The 17,919-nt window shown below is 40.9% G+C and overlaps 3 protein-coding genes across 8 annotated transcripts in view; all 3 read left to right on the top strand.

Moving 5' to 3' along the window:
• LOC105832304 overlaps nt 1-17,919 on the top strand; it is a 591,095-nt gene that overhangs the window by 74,959 nt on the left and 498,217 nt on the right. The gene's annotated exons all lie outside the window — the stretch shown is intronic.
• Nucleotides 1,459-2,885, top strand: LOC118644393. The gene is made up of 2 exons (XM_036282915.1): nt 1,459-2,200; nt 2,290-2,885. Exons 1-2 carry the CDS (start codon nt 2,154-2,156, stop codon nt 2,870-2,872), a joined length of 630 nt encoding a protein of 209 aa, XP_036138808.1. The 5' UTR covers nt 1,459-2,153; the 3' UTR covers nt 2,873-2,885.
• LOC118644395 lies at nt 7,528-8,094 on the top strand. The gene is made up of 2 exons (XM_036282917.1): nt 7,528-7,679; nt 7,752-8,094. Exons 1-2 carry the CDS (start codon nt 7,560-7,562, stop codon nt 8,055-8,057), a joined length of 426 nt encoding a protein of 141 aa, XP_036138810.1. The 5' UTR covers nt 7,528-7,559; the 3' UTR covers nt 8,058-8,094.

Genomic DNA, 17,919 nt, shown 5'->3' with positions numbered 1-17,919 from the left:
ATCGTCGTAAAATTTGGAATAGAATAAGATCTTTTGCATTAAAATCGGATCACAAATGGTGGAGTTTGCATACAGACTTCAATCATTCAAACGTATATTTTGGCCTATCATTTTTGAAACACCCTGTTTTTGAAAAATTCGAGTCCATAGTAACTATCCCCGGAAAAAATGTTAAATTTTGACACCAGTTGCAAAAGGATCGGACCACAAATGACGGAGTAGTTCGCGGGAATACGGATTACAGTCATTCATACGTATATTTTTGCGCCAGTGTATATCGTTAATAAAATTTTTTAAGAGTTTAGATATTAATAATTGTTTAGAATATTAGATATTAATAAGAGTTTAGATATTAATAATTGTTTTTTGTTACAGGTAATATGATTCACGTAACATACATATGGAAATTGTTACTTTAATTATATTTCTTGACGTGTCGTCAACAATGTAAGTTTCCATTTCAGTACACAATGTTTTTAATACTTTCTGTAACTGTGATAAATATAATATTGTACTACAAGCTTTCGATTGAGCTCTAGTTAGAACTCGATCGATTCAACTATTATTGAGATTTGATAATCTCTTGTGCTCACTAGTTGCGTACTCGCGTAAAGATACACGGGCGGATTCGCACTTCGCATTCACTTGCCGAGAGACACTACCGTATCTCTTAATAAAATCTGAAGTAAAACTGTTCATCACTACCCAAGTAGCATTTTTCGGTTAACTTTCCGACTATCGACTACTTTTCTACTAATCACAACGTTGTAAGCGGTCCACGAAAGTTATAAAATGTAACTTATAATTAAAAAATAATACTAACGTTTTTTGGACGTTGTCTTAACGTTAAAATTACGACGTGCTCTTTTTATCACTTTTCCAACGTCAAATATGAAACGGTTTAAGTTCTATTATCCGACGTTAAGGTATTTAACGTTTGCTTGACGCTATACTCTGCACCACACTTTTCGAGCGACTTTAATATGTAATTCCCAATGTAAACCAACGTTTTGTTATCAAAATGTTGTAAAACGCTGACGTTGTGAAACGTTGCCTATGGTCATTTCTGACTGATGTTAAGAAATCGCGAGAAATGGTAACAAATTCTGCCTGAAAGAGAGTAGAAATATAAGTGTAAATAAAACATTTGGTTTAATGTGACGTTTGACTTGTTTGCAGAAGTTAAATATTTGTGAATATGGAAAAACTGAAAAGAAAGTGCATAAGAAATTCAACCAATCGAATTTCTTATGCATTTATAGTAGGAATAGGAGGGTGGTTCTGACTACGGGGCTCCGAGGGGAGGGGGGTGAGGGGGGGGGGGGTATTTGCGGGGAGGGGTATGACGTCACGCGGGGAGAGGGAATGACGTCACACAAACGGGTGCCGCCGCTTATCAGTATAAACATTTATGTAAACAACATGCTAGTTGTAACCTGATATAAACAAATACCGGTCGGTAGCCGCTTATCAGTATAAACATTTATGTAAACTACAAGTCAGTTGTAACTAGATATAAACAATAACTTACCGGTCACCGCTTATCAGTATAAACATTTCTAAGAAAAATAATATGCGAGTTGCAACTTGATATAAACAATTAGGCCCTGCGGCTAGAAGTAGTAATTAGGTATAAACAATTTTTATCTATGGGTCTTTCTATCGCTTATCAGTATAAACATTTTTTAAGTAAAATAATATGCGAGTTGCAACTTGATATAAACAAATTTCTAAGAATATTTATCGTACGGAGCGCCGAATCGTCGGCAGCTGATAAATTTATTCGGCAGCTCTTGGAATAGCTATAAACAAAAATCGCTGACCATATCCGGTAGCGGTTTGTTATAAACAAATTTTTTATCGCGACAAGGAGCGCCGAACCGTCGGCAGCTTAAATTTCTAGATAATGAATCGGTAGTGAGCGCGTTAAAATTAGATATTTTGTGGAGGGGATAAAAATTAGATTTTTTGTGGAGGGGGATAAAAAAAGAGGGTATTTCGTGGAGGGGATAATAATATAAAAAAGAGCTCCCGACAACGTTATTGCATCAGTCAAATAGTGGAATACGAACGGTAAAGCTTTAACAACGTTACCGCAGCAGTTGATTGGTGGAAGTCAGATTGTAAAGTGTCTGAAGAAAGAACCGTACGAGATGAACTATTACGTTCCGATCCAACAGAATGACGGGTGCGATAAATCGTAAGTATTTTTAATTAAATTAAAATCTATATATTTAAATCCTATATATTTTCTATATTTTTCTATAACTTGATATATTCTTTTTGCAGAACATTATCGCAGCCGCGCTATACTCCTCGCATCCTGGGAAGGCGATTCGCTTTAACCGCCACTGCCTACAAATATTTGGATATCGGAGTCAGTGTGGGACGTGAACCTTTTGTGGAGATGATTCTTGGCGACAACAAAAGCAATCAGATACAGCTGTCACGTGATACCTGGGTAATAATGATCGAGAAACGCATGGATACCGAGCGACTCCTGCAGTCAACCACCGCTACATCGTTGTGGATTAATGATCTTTTCATCGAACTCGTCAAATTACGTAATGAAATTGTCATAAAATTTACATTAAATAATAAAGCTTTGTATATGAAATCTTTGACCGTGCAATTTTTATTAAATCTTGAAGATGTCATCAATAATGTATACTTTAAATTGTCGCGGGATATGTTTGTAGTGAAAGAAAAATATAATCGATTTGTAAACTGCTTGCAGCGAAATAACATTAATAATAAGTGCGATGCTGTAAAGCTATTAGATGAAATATGTGTAAAAACTTCGCTCATAGATTGCGAACTGATGGTTTATGCATCAGACAATATTGTATATGATGCTTTGAATAATAAATAAATATGTATTTGTATAAACGTTTTAGAATTATTTTTTCCTACTAATTATCCTAACTTAAAAACTATTTTAATTAATAAATGGGGAAGAGGAAATATAAACGGGTAATGGAAATATAAAAAATACACAACACATAAAAAATTATTTTTTATTGCTAGACCACCAGTTAAACAGTTTAAATACATTCTGTAAAGCGCAATTGTTCACATGATTCCGACAACGTAAGGTGTACGTAATGTCCAACTTATTTAGAGGTTTTATGTCTTCGTAATGCACCTCGATATTTTTGACATTAGCTTCCTCTTTCGCCTCGTCCAGGAGTAAATCCTGCAGCCATTCTCGTTTCTCGCATCCCTTTACGTACACGACAATTTCATCATTGGTTGCAGTTGTACCCATTACTGCCTTTGTAATTAAATCTCTAGCCATGCTGTGCGGAATCAATCCATCCTCCCATGATATTCCGTGATGATTCACTTTCAACCACGCCACCTGACGTCTTTCTGCCTTGGTAAGGTATTCCCATGGATAGGTGGGTGTAAACATGTAGTGGGTGAGTTCAAATCCATCTTTGAGAGAGGCAAATTCCTTAACGATAAATTCTCCACCAACGATGAAACCTTGCAGATCCACGAACGTTGGTACAGACATGACAGCCGTCGTTGAGAATACTGTGATCCATCTCGACGCGTTATAAATTTTTATATCATCTTGATATTGTTTTGGAGAAAAAGTGAGGTTATACTGAATCACACGATCGTGTATAATGAGACAGTACGCGGTAGTGTTCGCGGGCACGTTTTCTCTGCATTCAAATTCTAAGCGTACGTCCACGGTTGCGCTCTTGATCGATTCGTTTTGTCGAGAGCAATCGATAATCACGAATGGACCATTATGTCGAAACATGGTGACGGATTGATTCGGCTCGAGATAATCATATCCGTAATAGTTTTTACAGAAATGTGCGTACGTATCGTACAGAATCGACCATTTATTTTTATCAAAATCTAGATTCAAATCATCGTACGGATAACATTCCGAGTTTAAATAGAGTTTTGCGTTGATTAATTTGCATTGATCGAATCGACTCATGTTTTCAGACATGTTATTCTTCCGACCAGCCTGCAGAGCGAAAACGACGTATCGAGGCTTCTCGAGCTGAGTAGCGGTCTTGATGGCCCACGAATGTTTGGTTGTGCTTTGCAATAAAGGATACTCATATAGATCCCAAGAACGAAATGCCATGCTGAGGTATCGCCCGCTTTCTAGCGCACGCAGCATCGACAGTTTATTTATCTCGTTCAGTAACACATGCGGCATTCGCCACTGAACTTTGAGTAATTCAATCTTCGGCTCCAATTCTGAACTTCCCATCAGACAATTGTTATCGTTACGCGCGCGTATTAAAATCAGCTCATGGCGAGCGTTGATCACCACGCGTCTGTAATCTTCACAAAATCCCAACAGCATGTTGAGCGGTACGCAAAAATTAAAGTATCCGTTTGGAGGATTCCACGGATCCCAGCCGGCGTTTCTCGCGATTACGCTTCTGGCAGCTGACATAATTACATAGTTATTGAGGGTGCTGGTTATTCCGACGTTTCTGTTTCGATCAATCTCCACACCGTCGAGCTCGTATCGAATCTCATCGAACATGAACGCGATGCAATTATTTGCCAATGTCACATCAGATCCCGCAACTGGTTTCTTTATTATAAGTTTTCCTTCAATGTATAAAAAACTTTCGTACGGTAACGTGTAAAGATCCTGTTGTTGTATAGGAATTCTTATCTCATCGTTGTATTCAAACGTCGTGTTGGCAAACGGATTGTACGTGTGAGTCTCGATCTTGACGATGCGATCGTCAAAGATCGGCTCGTTTTCGATATTTAAAATATCCGTCATTGTCGCACAGCAAATCCCAGAGATTGTAGATATTCAACGTTCGACACGGTGAGCCTCTTTTTCTTGGAACAGTCGGATGATCGAATATTATCGAATGTCGTCGCAAAAGTATCGGATGACTGCTGTAACGTTGGTGTTTTCGTCGTAAAGATGTTTATTTTTCTAGCGCGTTCCGACGCGTTTAGTACGAGCATCTCACGTTTGCGTTATCGTTGCAGCCGTCGTCGCACATGCAATCTGACGGTAATTTCTTCTCCTCGAAAAAAGAGCAATCGTCCGTTCTGGTCAACCACGCGTATCGTCAGATTCGTAACGCTCCGCACGATGATCGGCAGGTAAATGATCTGCGACGGCCTTTCCGAGATCTTATATCCAGGTGGCACGTTCGGTGAAAACTCGTGTATCGCGTGCACGCTTTTGTCGTTGCTGTACGCGCCCGCGGTCACGTTGCACTCTACGCGGATAATGTTTACATTCATTATGTTGATCGACACGTCTGACTCATGCCATATTCGCGGTTCTAGTATACGCTTCGATGTGAATCCCAGGAGCGAGCCGATGTTGTTTGGTTTGCCAAAATTTATTTTGTGTGCGCATCTGATCTCGCATCTCATCGTATTATAGTTTGCGCGGATCGTTATCGGATCTTTATCCCCGCCATTACTGCCTTCAGTCGTGACATCACGTCGCGGACGTATTTGCGAAATCTCACGTTTCAAAAACTCATTAATGGCATGCAACTCGTACGATCCCTCGGGAATCGTAATCTCCGCGTTGTCTTTGCCAAAGTAAAATTTATTGTTGGAAGCATTCACGTTCGGTATCGTGTTATATGTTTCAAAGATCGCTAAACCGAGCTCGTAATCGTCGTCGCTGAAATCTATAGCCGGAGAGTAGCTTGCCGCGAGAATGCTGCTCTTACCGCTCAGCGTAAGTGTCAGCGACATGTTTGAACGAATACTGAGATTAAACAGCGCAACGTCGGTCTTTAAATCGAGTGTAAAAATAGCAGACAAAGTTGTCCGCAATTCCTTTGATCGTAAGTTTGATACGACGTTCGATTGTACTCTATCTTTGTCACATTGTCCCCAAAATATTGTACGAGTTCTCTGGGTGGCCGCAGATTGCCGAAACTGTCGAAATACGCTACGTGATTTCTCCTCTTTGCGTACGCTACCCAGTGAGTACCGGGACCCTCCGCATCGTCCAGATTTACGATACCGCTCTCGTTTTGACGCGCACCGCTCGTCGGTAGCGCGTTACGCATAAACACTCCTCTGAAATACGGGATACACAATCGTTTTGCCAATTGAAGTAGTTGCATGTTCGTCGTCACACCCGCGGGTATTCTTAACGCCTCTTTGATATATTTTTTCGTTTCGCTTTTACACCTTTTCCGTACTTGTACGGGGCGAGGTACAGCCCTCGTCCGCCTCTGTACGGGGCGAGATACACTCCGCGCCCTTCCATTGCGCGATTGTGACGTTGCAGCTCCTCGAGCTGACGTCGTGCAGCTTTGCTGTCGTTTACCACCTTTGTCACACCGGCCGCGCCGCCGATCAATGATCCGAGCGCGCCCAACATTGGTAAAATTGGTAACATGCCGCCTCGTCTGGCTGTCGGAAGTATACGTTTTTTTTTCGTTACCTTTTTTTTCTTCTTCATACCCATACCTATCTTTGTCTTGGCTTTCATGGCTGCCCAGACGGCAGCAGCGGCTGCTCTTTCTCCGAGAGCCGAGTCTTTCGCGATTACGCGTTTTCGTGCTTTCGCAGCGAGTATCTCGTCCGCCGCGTGTCTGTCGGCGAGCTCGTTGCTCCGAGAATACGCAATGTCGTGTTCGCGGCACGCTGCGTCCAGCGGATTTATACCTCTATCGCTTTTAGCTAATCGTTTTTCCAAGTGGGTTCCTGGTCCGCAAAATTGATAACCGGGGATATGTAGCTCGAAGGGAAGCGCGTTTATCACGCGATTCAAAAGATGACCGCAGCCGCTTTTTACCTTTGCGACAGCTGGCATTCGCTACAATTCTTGATCAACGGTGCGGGTCCGTCGATGTGCGTTTGCTGCCACGGCTGATTATAATGTTCGTTGCAGCGACGATATTGCTGAACTTCGAAATCAACCTTTATATGTTCCGGAAGCTTGTCCCACACGTGTTCGATATAGTTGCCGCACTCGCGTAACAGAACGATCTTTGGTACGAATTGTAACTGCTCAGCACTCAAATTTATAATATCAGAGGGATGTGACAGTATGAGATACATGTTTGCTACTGAGCGATGCGCAATTTTGCATGCATATAAATAGTTTGGCGAGGTTTTTGTTGCCTAGTAATTTTTTATTACTTGCTCTAAAAAACAGTGCGAGTACTATTATGAAAAATAGTTTTCAAGCCACGAGTGAATCGTCAAAGGGTGATAGTTTACTTGAGCATCGATGATAAGTTCAAGTGGCATCTCCACAGCGTGGGGATAAGTACCAAAATCATAAACAATGCCTTCGAAGCCGGACTGCACCGTCAGTTTGACTTCAAAGGCATTGTGAAGGTTTGACTGTGGAGCATTCGCTCTTCGCCGAAAAAATTTGAAAAGTAGTTCAGAAAAAAGTTAAAAAGTGCAAGTAAAATGGCAGCGTTCGGTCCGCATAACACCGTTCGAATAGTAAGTATTTTTTATACTATCTATTCTTATGTTATTTTATATTAACTTATATTAATTTATATTAATATTTTTTAATTTTTTTACAGTGCATATCTAAAGAAACGAGAATAGCACTGCCCAACATGCCAGCGCTGGGGTTCATCCCTGTAAAAAGTCAGCAGGCGGTGCGCACAGCAAAGCGCCATCCAAAGACGTTTTCGCGCCTCAGCAGGAACGCATACGTGCGAATACCTGCTAGCATTGTAAGTACCCTTTTTCTACAAATACATTGTTTTTGTAATTGATAATTTTATATTTTTACATGTTTTTTATAGTGTTACCGTTGCGGACTCGTCACCGGGCGCACAATAGTCAACGTCCGCGGTTACGTGGATGTAGCTGCTCATCAATTAAAAGTAAGAAACACGCGAGACTTCACGCGGCGGTATAATGAATGGTTATGGCGAGAGGAGGGCAAAGGCGAGGACGAAGACGAATACGACCTCTTCGATCTGTTCGATTTGCGATACCTCTTTGGAGATGAAGAAGTCGAAGAGGGCGAAATAGAACGAGACTGGGAGTTCGACATGTATTTAAAAACTATAGTTAATTGGATAGATAAAATTTATAATAGAGAGTAAGAAAATTATATTTTTATATTATTTACTAATTATATGTATTTTAATTTTTTTATATATTTATATATTTTATATATTCATATATTTTCCTTTTTTCTATTAGATTTAGCTTATTATAATATAAAATATTATAATTTTATTCTATCACATTATGTTATTGTAATATTAATTGTAATATTAATGTTTTAAATATTTTAAATATATATATTATACATATATTGCATATCTTTTTTATTCATCCTTCAATTCTGCATGATATCCTATTTTTTTCTTTCATCTCACTCACGCAATCGTCGATACGTTTATTTTTTCCATACACTGCGTTTACACACACACTCACGCACGCACACACGCACGTACACACACCTTCTCTAGCACGCGACCGTCGATATACTTTTTTCTCTATACACTGTTCACACATACGTGCACATACTCACGCCTTCTCTAGTACGCACACGCGTTTAAGCGCCTTCTCTAGCACTCATACACGTGTAACCGTCTTCTCTATTACGTATACACATGCGCAAGCGCCTTCTCTAGCACGCACGCACAGGGGGCACGCATACGTTTCTTTCTCCGTACGCTGCGTTCCCACATACACGTCTTTCTCTAGCAAGCGCCTTCTGTAGCATGCACAGGGGGCACGCATACGTTTCTTTCACATGTACAAAGGCGCATTCCCATAGAGCGTACGCTGCACTCACACCTATAAATAGGACGTTCGATTCAGATATATAATCAGATTCAGAAAACATGAGATTCGTGCGACAACCTTTGACGATTTGCGTAACGAATTACGACGATAAATTACAATCGATGGGAGACGGCGGGGTGAGGCGTAAGCATGGTGCGATGCTGCCGAATACTATACGCGCCATTATTTGTGGTCCGTCAAATTGCGGTAAAACCAACGTTCTGATAAATTTGTTGGAATGTCCGCACGGTGTACATTTCGAGAACGTGTACGTTTACTCGAAATCGCTACAACAGCCGAAATATCGGTATCTGGAGAATTTGTTGTCGTCGATGGACGAGATCGGTTACTTTACGTTCTCCAATAACAGTGACGTCATTTCACCGAGCGAGGCGCGTCCAAACTCAATTTTCGTCTTCGATGACGTTGCGTACGATAAGCAGGACGTCGTGAGAGAATATTTTTCAATGGGTAGACACTCGAACGTCGACTGCTTTTATCTCTGTCAGTCGTACGCGAGAATACCTAAACATCTTATACGCGACAAAACCAACCTGCTGATCCTGTTTAAGCAGGACAGTACCAACTTGAAACACGTGTACAACGATCACGTAAACACCGACATGTCGTATGATGATTTTAGTGAATTATATCGGGATTGTTGGCAGCGTGATTATGGATTTTTGATGATAGACAAGGACAGTGCACTTGCTAACGGACGATACAGAAGAGGATTTAACGAGTTTGCAGTACCGCGGAACGGTTAGTCGATATTGATACCTTGTCGGGGTGAAACGTGCGATCAACACTCTCTGTTAACATGGCTGAAAACAAAGATATGCGTGAGCGTGAGAAAATCGCGAAGGAGATTGAAAAAACGAGCGAATCGATTCGAAAGAAACATCGTGCTCTAAAAACCGGCAGGATCGAAGAGGATATCGCGACTAAGAGACACTTTGAACCGTTGATCGAACCGCTGCAAAAGATTATTGACAATTCTGGCGTACGCGCGATAAAAGAGGAGCCGATCGATAACGTTTCGTTCACCCGTAAACGTGAGAAGAAAGAGGGGGAAGAATATGCCAGTAAGAGAAAACGGTCGAACGTCTCGTTCGATATCTCTGCGACACCGCAAAAATCTAATCATTTACAAATTTCAAACGACGTACCAATGATAACCTTCACACCGCGTCCCACAACCGTACAACCGATAGAATCGCTTGAGAATGTTTTCGAAACGACGGATGACTCGCTTGCGACGATTGTTCGAAATCAGTTACAGACGTTGCAAGGACGAAAAGCGTTGCAAGCTCAATTTGGTCCACTGGGTCAAAAATATGTCGTGACTGTCCTAAGCGGTAACCGAGAGAGCGATGTAAACATAGACAATATATACGGTGTTCGTCTCGAGACTAATGGAATGATGCTCGGTAATAAACATTTCGATGTGGACAACGAGGATAATATAATTATCGACAATGTAGGCTGGTAACCAACGTTACGCTGGTACACCTGGTCTTTACGAATTGATCTTCAAGAAAATTCTCGCCGATGACATCTACACAGATGATGATTTACAAAAGTACAAAAGCATATTGTTTGCCACAAACGTGCATAGACGCAATTACGCCAAGGACAGTCAACTACGGAGCAACAGAGGATACAAATAGAGGATACAAACACCTGATCGCACCGTTGATGTCGATCGAATCTACGCCGAAAAAGAAGAAATCTGGAAAGGGATTACCTCACGCTATGACGTTAAATGATAACGCGATCGATTACGTGCACTGGGACAATCCCAATGAACTAGTAGATCGTCTGCGATTACTCGAAGCATCGCGTCGAGCCGGTCACAACGCACACGACAACGAGATTCTGTCCATCATCGAGGAACTTCGCGAAGCGGGTCTTATTATAAATTAACCTGCGTAATCGCGAAACGTGTCAGTCGATTGATTGATGTCACCCATATCGTATCAAGATTAAAAACAATGAGTAATAACGAACGGCGAAAAGACGGTTACGAACGTTTAACGAACAATTTTGATCGGTTCCTGAATCAACAGCGGACGGTTCAGGAACGGTTGTTGGATAGCTATCGAACGGTGCAGGATCGCTATCAAACGACTCGGGAACGATTGTCGGACGGTTATCGAACGGTTGTAAATCAAGTTAGGAATAGTTACGAACGATTGTCTGATCGATCGGTACCGGAAGACAAAGAACCACTGCTGAAAGACGATAGAAAGCAGTGATAAAAGATAATTCAAACGTGAAACGAACGCGAAAGAACGGGTACAGAACAGAAACCAAACAGAAAAAAACAGGAAAAGAACAGAAAGAAACAGGAAAAGAACAGAAAAAAACAGGAATGGAACAGGGAAAGAACAGAAACGGAATAGAGAAAACAGAAACGGAACGGGTACAGAACGGAAACGGAACGGAAAAAAACAGGATTAGAACGGAAAAAGAACAGAAACGGAACAGAATGGAACAGAAAAAAACAAGAACGGAACGGGTACAGAACGGAAACGGAACGGAAAAAACGGGATTAGAACGGGAAAAGAACAGAAACGGAACAGAACTGAACAGAAAAAAACGGGAACGGAACGGGTACAGAACGGAAACGGAACAGAAAAAAACAGGAACGGAACGGGTACAGAACGGGTACGGAACAGAAAAGAACGGGAACAGAACAGGGAAAGAACAGAAACGAAACAGAAAAACAGCGAAAGAACAGAAATGGAACAGAAACAGAACAGAAAAAAACGGGAACAGAACAGACAAAGAACGGAAACGGAATTTAAAAAAACAGGAACGATCGGTATGCGATCCATGAAACCGTTAAAATCCAATATTAGTTCCGAAAGGCGACGACTCGTCGAGGAACTGCATGCTCCGGCGAGAAGAAATTTTCAACGAAGACACGTCATAGTTCGAGGCTACGACGATCTATGGCAGGCTGATATCGTCGAGATGATTTCGTACTCACGTATTAACAGAGGCTACCACTACATACTCACCGTAATCGATGTGTTGAGCAAACACGCGTGGGCCATTCCGCTCAAGAGCAAGGGTGGAAGCGAGACAGCTGATGCTATTGTCGAGATAATTCGAGAGAGCGCAAGATGTCCGAAAAATTTACAGACTGATAAGGGAAAAGAGTTTTACAATGCCGATGTGCAGAAAATATTGAAAAAACATGATATTAATCATTATTCCACGTACTTGGTAATGAAGGCATCGGTCGTCGAACGGTTTAACCGTACGCTGAAAAACGACATGTGGAAGAAGTTTACACTCAACGGCAATTACAAGTGGATTGACCTGTTACCGGATCTCGTGTCAAATCACAACTCTCGGAAACACCGAACTATCGGTATGCGACCCGTCGACGTAACCCCTGCTGTGGCTGAAAGACTCTTGAATACGGTGTACAGCTCGATAAAGATTGCTGGTCGAGCGAAATTTAAAGTCGGTGACTCTGTACGCGTGAGCAAATTTAAGACAGTCTTTGAAAAGGGTTACACACCGAATTGGACAACCGAGGTGTTTAAAATTATTAAAGTACAGCATACCAATCCCGTAACTTATTTACTAGAGGATTATCGCGGAACATCTATAGTTGGAGCGTTCTACGAGCACGAGTTGCATCGTGCGACTCACCCGGACGTTTATCTCGTGGAGAAAGTATTGCGCAGGAAGGGTGACAAGGTTTACGTCAAGTGGTTGGGATTCGATGGATCACATAATTCGTGGATTCACAAAGACAATGTTATATAAGAATATTTTCTTTATTATAATCATATAAAAGTGTAATGTAAACTTATAAAAATAAAAATACAGTTTTTTATAATAAGTGGTGTATATATACGAGACTTCTTTATTACCTATCCATCCATTCATCATCCTTAATACTTTTCTTATTAATACGTATTATAAAATGTATAATGTAATCAACTTTAATTAATTTTTCATAGAAAATTAACATATAAAATGCATACTATAAAATACAAATTACAATAGTATAAAATACAAATTACAATAGTATAAAAAGACTCACAAAAATACATAAAATGTAATATATGTGTATAATATAAAATACATGAAGCGCTAAATGTAAAATTATAAAATAAGTATAAAATGTAAAAAATAAAAAATATAAACTATAAAATATATGAAACGCTAGATGTAAAATTAACAAATATATGTAAAATATAAAATACATGAAATGTAAATTACAAGTACATCAGGCTGCAAAATACATACAAATATATTATAGGGGTATCCGATAATGTCCCCACGGTAACGTTTCGATCGAATTGGGTACTGAGATATCTCTTATCGTCGTACGGACTTAGAGCAATTTTCATTTCGGACACCGTGTATACTTCGTGTAACTTGGATCGTATACACGACTGGCGACGCGTCATCTCAATTCATCTCTCAAACAGCGGGTGTAATCTTCGAACGTTATGGCTCGCGCTATTACGTTATTCTTGACACCTTTTGCTTTTTTGGTGTCCTTTTTCCCGTCCACTTTCAACGCGTACATTTTTGCTCTAAGTCCGACGAACTCGAGTCATTATCGCACCATTGTTTTCATCTTTCATTAGACCAGGTATTTTTTTATTTTTGAGAGGCATACCGTACGCATTGTCGACCGGATAATCGCTCGTGTCGAACCTAGCAATATCGCGTTTCATCGTCTCATAAACATCATCGCACTCGACGTGGTATACGAGACTATCGGTGTCAGTGTACATGACTTTACATTTGTCGCGATACAAAGGTACCATATACTCGTGATGAAATTCGTATAGACACGTCTTAGAAATATCTAAAATGCACATGCCTACGTAAATCGGTTTGTTGAATTTCACCTTGAGTTTTTTTAGTTTGATGGCAATAAGATTCTCTGAAAAAATGCTACGACTATGAAAATTCGGTTTCGCGATCATTGCCTCCGCACCGTGCTGACCCTTCCATTTCGTCAATAATTTAACGTTAACGTGATTACGCACATTCTCCATGGTTTTCCCGAATACCGCGTTGTTCATTAATTTATACAAGTTTTTTTCAAAATCATTTTTGGCGTGAGTTCGGAATTGTGTGTTTAATTCTATGTATTTACAGAGCCATGGAGATTGCGCGAATTTTAATATGCGGTGTATCTTCGCGATACGAAGACCGTGACGCGTACACTGCTGTAAGTTTCGGTAATGTATAATGTAACGTTCTTTATCGTAGAGCGTGGCGAGAAGTTTACATTCTCGCTTGCCGGGCGGTTTATCGCGCGTCGGGCAGAAAGGTAGGTCAGTGTGTCGATCGTGAAGGTCTCGAGGATACTCGAGATCGACCTCGAGAATGTATCCCGTGGGTGAATCCGGAGCGATAGAGTTCAAGTCGAAATTTGAAACGTCCTCGACCCATTGAAATTCAGTGTAGGGTAACGGCTGACACATCGCCCAGCCATACAAATTATTAACATCAAAGTACATAAGGTACGACGATGGTTTCGATGGGTCGTAGGTCTGCATGTACTTGTTGTTAGCCTGTGCGTATCTGCCTGAACATTGACTCAGACCACCGCGTATACCGCGTTCGATAAACATTACCATGTCTATGTCCGTAAGCAATTCAAAACTAATATCGGTATATTTTAACATAGCGTCCCACGTGTATCCGGGAAGAGTGTAATAATGCGCGGGATCGAGACCGTAACTTTCTAAACATTTATCACGGAAATTTTCAAAAATGTCGGCTAACAACAAGACATCCGTTTTCAAATATAGATCGCTGTATTCACCCAACGTTCGAATTGAGAACCGATGCCAGACGTTGACGGCGTGTGCGTAATCGCTATCGGATACTGTGTCGGAGGTCAGAGAACTATAAAAGGATTCGAGTGGTGGTAAACATGTGTCTTCCAATTTTTCGACGCGGTCAACGTACTCGTATGGAAATACGCCTTTTCGTGTCAATAAATTAAATTCTGCGTCGGATAAGTGTGAAAATTCGGAACGTACAATTTTTAGATTTTCTTTACCCAGAAATGATGCTAATTTCTCGAGACTAGTATTTAAAAATTTATATGAATCTATAAATCTTAACTTTATGTGATTATGTGGGTCTAATTTATCGGCGGTACTTACAACATGCTTTGTAAAAGAAATATATTTTTCTTTCGTGATGGGTAATAAATCAATTTTTCCTTTGAACGCTGTGGCTATTTCCTTGATAATAAAATGAGAATCGTATCCGGATAAATTATGGAAGACTACCGGTATGTACAACACATTTTGATAATATAAATTACAAAGCGAATGTGCGGGACCGCGGTAACGACCGGTCAGATGGCAATGATCGCGCACTCGCTTATCATCCGGCGCAAACGGTTTTTCGCAAATATGGCAATGTGTCGCGCTACGGTATGCCTCTAATTGTTCTTTCGATAACGTCTCCATGGGGACATTGGCGCATAAACGAATCTTAACGTTATGTGCTAAATCTTCAAGTTGCTTAGCGAACCACAACACGCAATCGGGATCGCGACGAAACCGATACACGGATAACGCATTATCGTATGAACATCGCACATAATACGCTATGCTAAATACCTCGTGTTGTTGGTAGGCGTATGTCGTCGGCTCCGTGTCAGGTTGCATCTTCCGCAGCACACACTCGAGATCGGCGTATACGACGAAGGGCACTCGTTCCTTGTTGTGTAAGTTGCGGAAGCTCAACCACTTATCCTTTTCATCTGGTAGTTCGACAGCACAGTCATTCAACTTTTGACAGTCCACATTGTGCGATTGTAACTTTTCATCGGAACTGAAGTAATGTAGACATCTGTAAATAACAAAGAAAACATATATGTTTACTGCTATTTGAAACAATTTATAAACACATTCATGAAGAATTATTACTTACCGATCGCAAATGTATTTCTTGCATACATGTTTGCTCAATTGCGATCCCACCAGACGGGACAGATTTTTGATCCATGTGAAGTGACCCACGTTGTTATCCCCCGGATCTTGCACGTACAAAAGATTGACATGCTTCTCCCTCTTGTTATCCGTGAGTCGTAATGGAAAAATTTTATCCTCTTCGATCCCGTACACGTTGACCGACACATCGTTGAGTCTCTCAAATTTCCCAATGTCTTTTAATATAACGGGAAACTTGATGTCGTCGAACTTTAAGACTGTCGTATAATGAGGGTACGACGACTCCAGCCCTGTGTTTCTTTCTACGGGATGCAGAGCGGCGATCACTGACCATGCAAAGCATGCATTGTCCTTCGATTTAACGTTCACAACTGCTTTTTTCAACATTATTTTTCGCGGCAATGTCACGTAACATCCCGCGTGTAGAGGATTAAACTTGTTCACATTTATAGTTAAATTGAGAATTCGTGAAAGCGCCCACCCGCTATCGCGTTCTTGGAACTCTTCAAGCGACGCTAACGTGGGCTCGATGACACGCCGCTCGTACCATTCGTCTAAATTTGACGTTTGAAAGAGTTCACAATTTTTTGTGGTGATACTCTTATTAGCGCTCTTTTCACCAGTCACAAATACACCGTTGAACGCGGTGTTTACTTTTATACAGTTGTGTCTTTGTAGAGCGTCTCGCACACTCTCGAGCACTATACCTCCGGCGTCTTCGAGAAACTGTCGCGGCTCGATATAGTTAGTATTAATAACCGCACCGGTCAGAACACGATTCTCGAACGCGGTATCTATCTCGCGCCACACGAGTCTTTCCGCGTTATCACTCGCGTAATCACCGCCGACGTACACGAAACGTCTTTGTAATCTTGTCTTTTCACCCTCGAGTCGCGCGATTCTCGCCACCAACGATTGTTTATATCCGACGGCGAGCCGAGGACGCTTGACGCGGCTATGTTCCTCGAGCCGTTGTACACACTCATCACATCGCTGCAACCACGTAAAACACTCGCCCAAAGTAGCGACTCTGTTCGCTTGCTCCAAGAGCTCGCGTTCCTCTAAATCGAATTGTTCCATGTTTTAGCGTCTTTTCGCACTTTTTAAATCACGTTACATTCTTCGACGGAGCACTTGCACGTGACACGTCTACATGAGTTGCAGCGTCGCACCGAATCTTGCACTTCATAGTGCATTTTCTTGCATTCTTTTTCATGCAGAATGAAAACATAAGTTCTCATCATACGTCCAAAATGATCATTATTCTCATTGTCTTTATAAGCATAACGATTCCATGCATTAAAAAAATCATCATACGTGTGCAGCATATTTGTTATTTTAGGATTTTTTAAGAACACTTTAACCATATTATTTATCAACAATTTGATACACCTTCCAATACCAGCAGGAATTTTAATGTACATAGTATCGTATTCACGTAGCATCTTTTTAGCGACTTCATCATTCGGACACTGATTCAATGCCATGGTATATATTTCTTGTCTCACGTGATAAGGCCAGGGATAAATAGATTCATTCTTTATATACACTCTATGTATCGCAACGCGTTCAAGCGTTCCACGTATACCAAGTTCTCGATCGCGTATAAATTGCACTGGTGATATTCGTTTATTGTTAAGAACATATTTGATATCTTCAATGTCCTCCCGATCCATGTTGTACGGTTATGTATTTAAAGTCTTTACAAACTGCACACTGGGCACATGTTGCGCGGAATTATCACGTACATGGATTGACGGCAATTCGAGCAAGCACGATGATCCAAATTTTCTAGCCGATCCGTTTGATGCTCCCTAACAGCACTCATCCCTTCTCTAATGTCCCACATGTCAATCATACACTCGGCACAGAGAGCTAGAGCACCACCCGTAGAATAAAAGAAAAATATCGCGCAATGTTCGGAACGCTCGTTTAATTTAAGAAAATCTTCATGTGAAACAAATTTTTCCACGCGATCGACAAAGTCAATGGAATAACTCGTAGAATCACTAACATCGGATACTAAGCTGTCTTCATCATCCTCGTAGGAATTTTCGAAATCATCAACTACCATGTCTTCATCGTTGGAGTTTTCGTAATCACTGCCTGCAATATCAATATCTTCTTTATCGTCCGCGATATTCACAATTTCTATATCGTCCGCGATATTCACAATTTCGATATCGTCCGCGATATCCACAATTTCTGTATCGTC

The sequence above is a fragment of the Monomorium pharaonis genome, chromosome 2 (assembly GCF_013373865.1).
Source record: "Monomorium pharaonis isolate MP-MQ-018 chromosome 2, ASM1337386v2, whole genome shotgun sequence".
Taxonomy (NCBI): Eukaryota; Metazoa; Arthropoda; class Insecta; order Hymenoptera; family Formicidae; genus Monomorium; species Monomorium pharaonis.
Note: the sequence above shows the minus strand (reverse complement) of the source record. Positions and strands in the feature narration are given on the sequence as shown.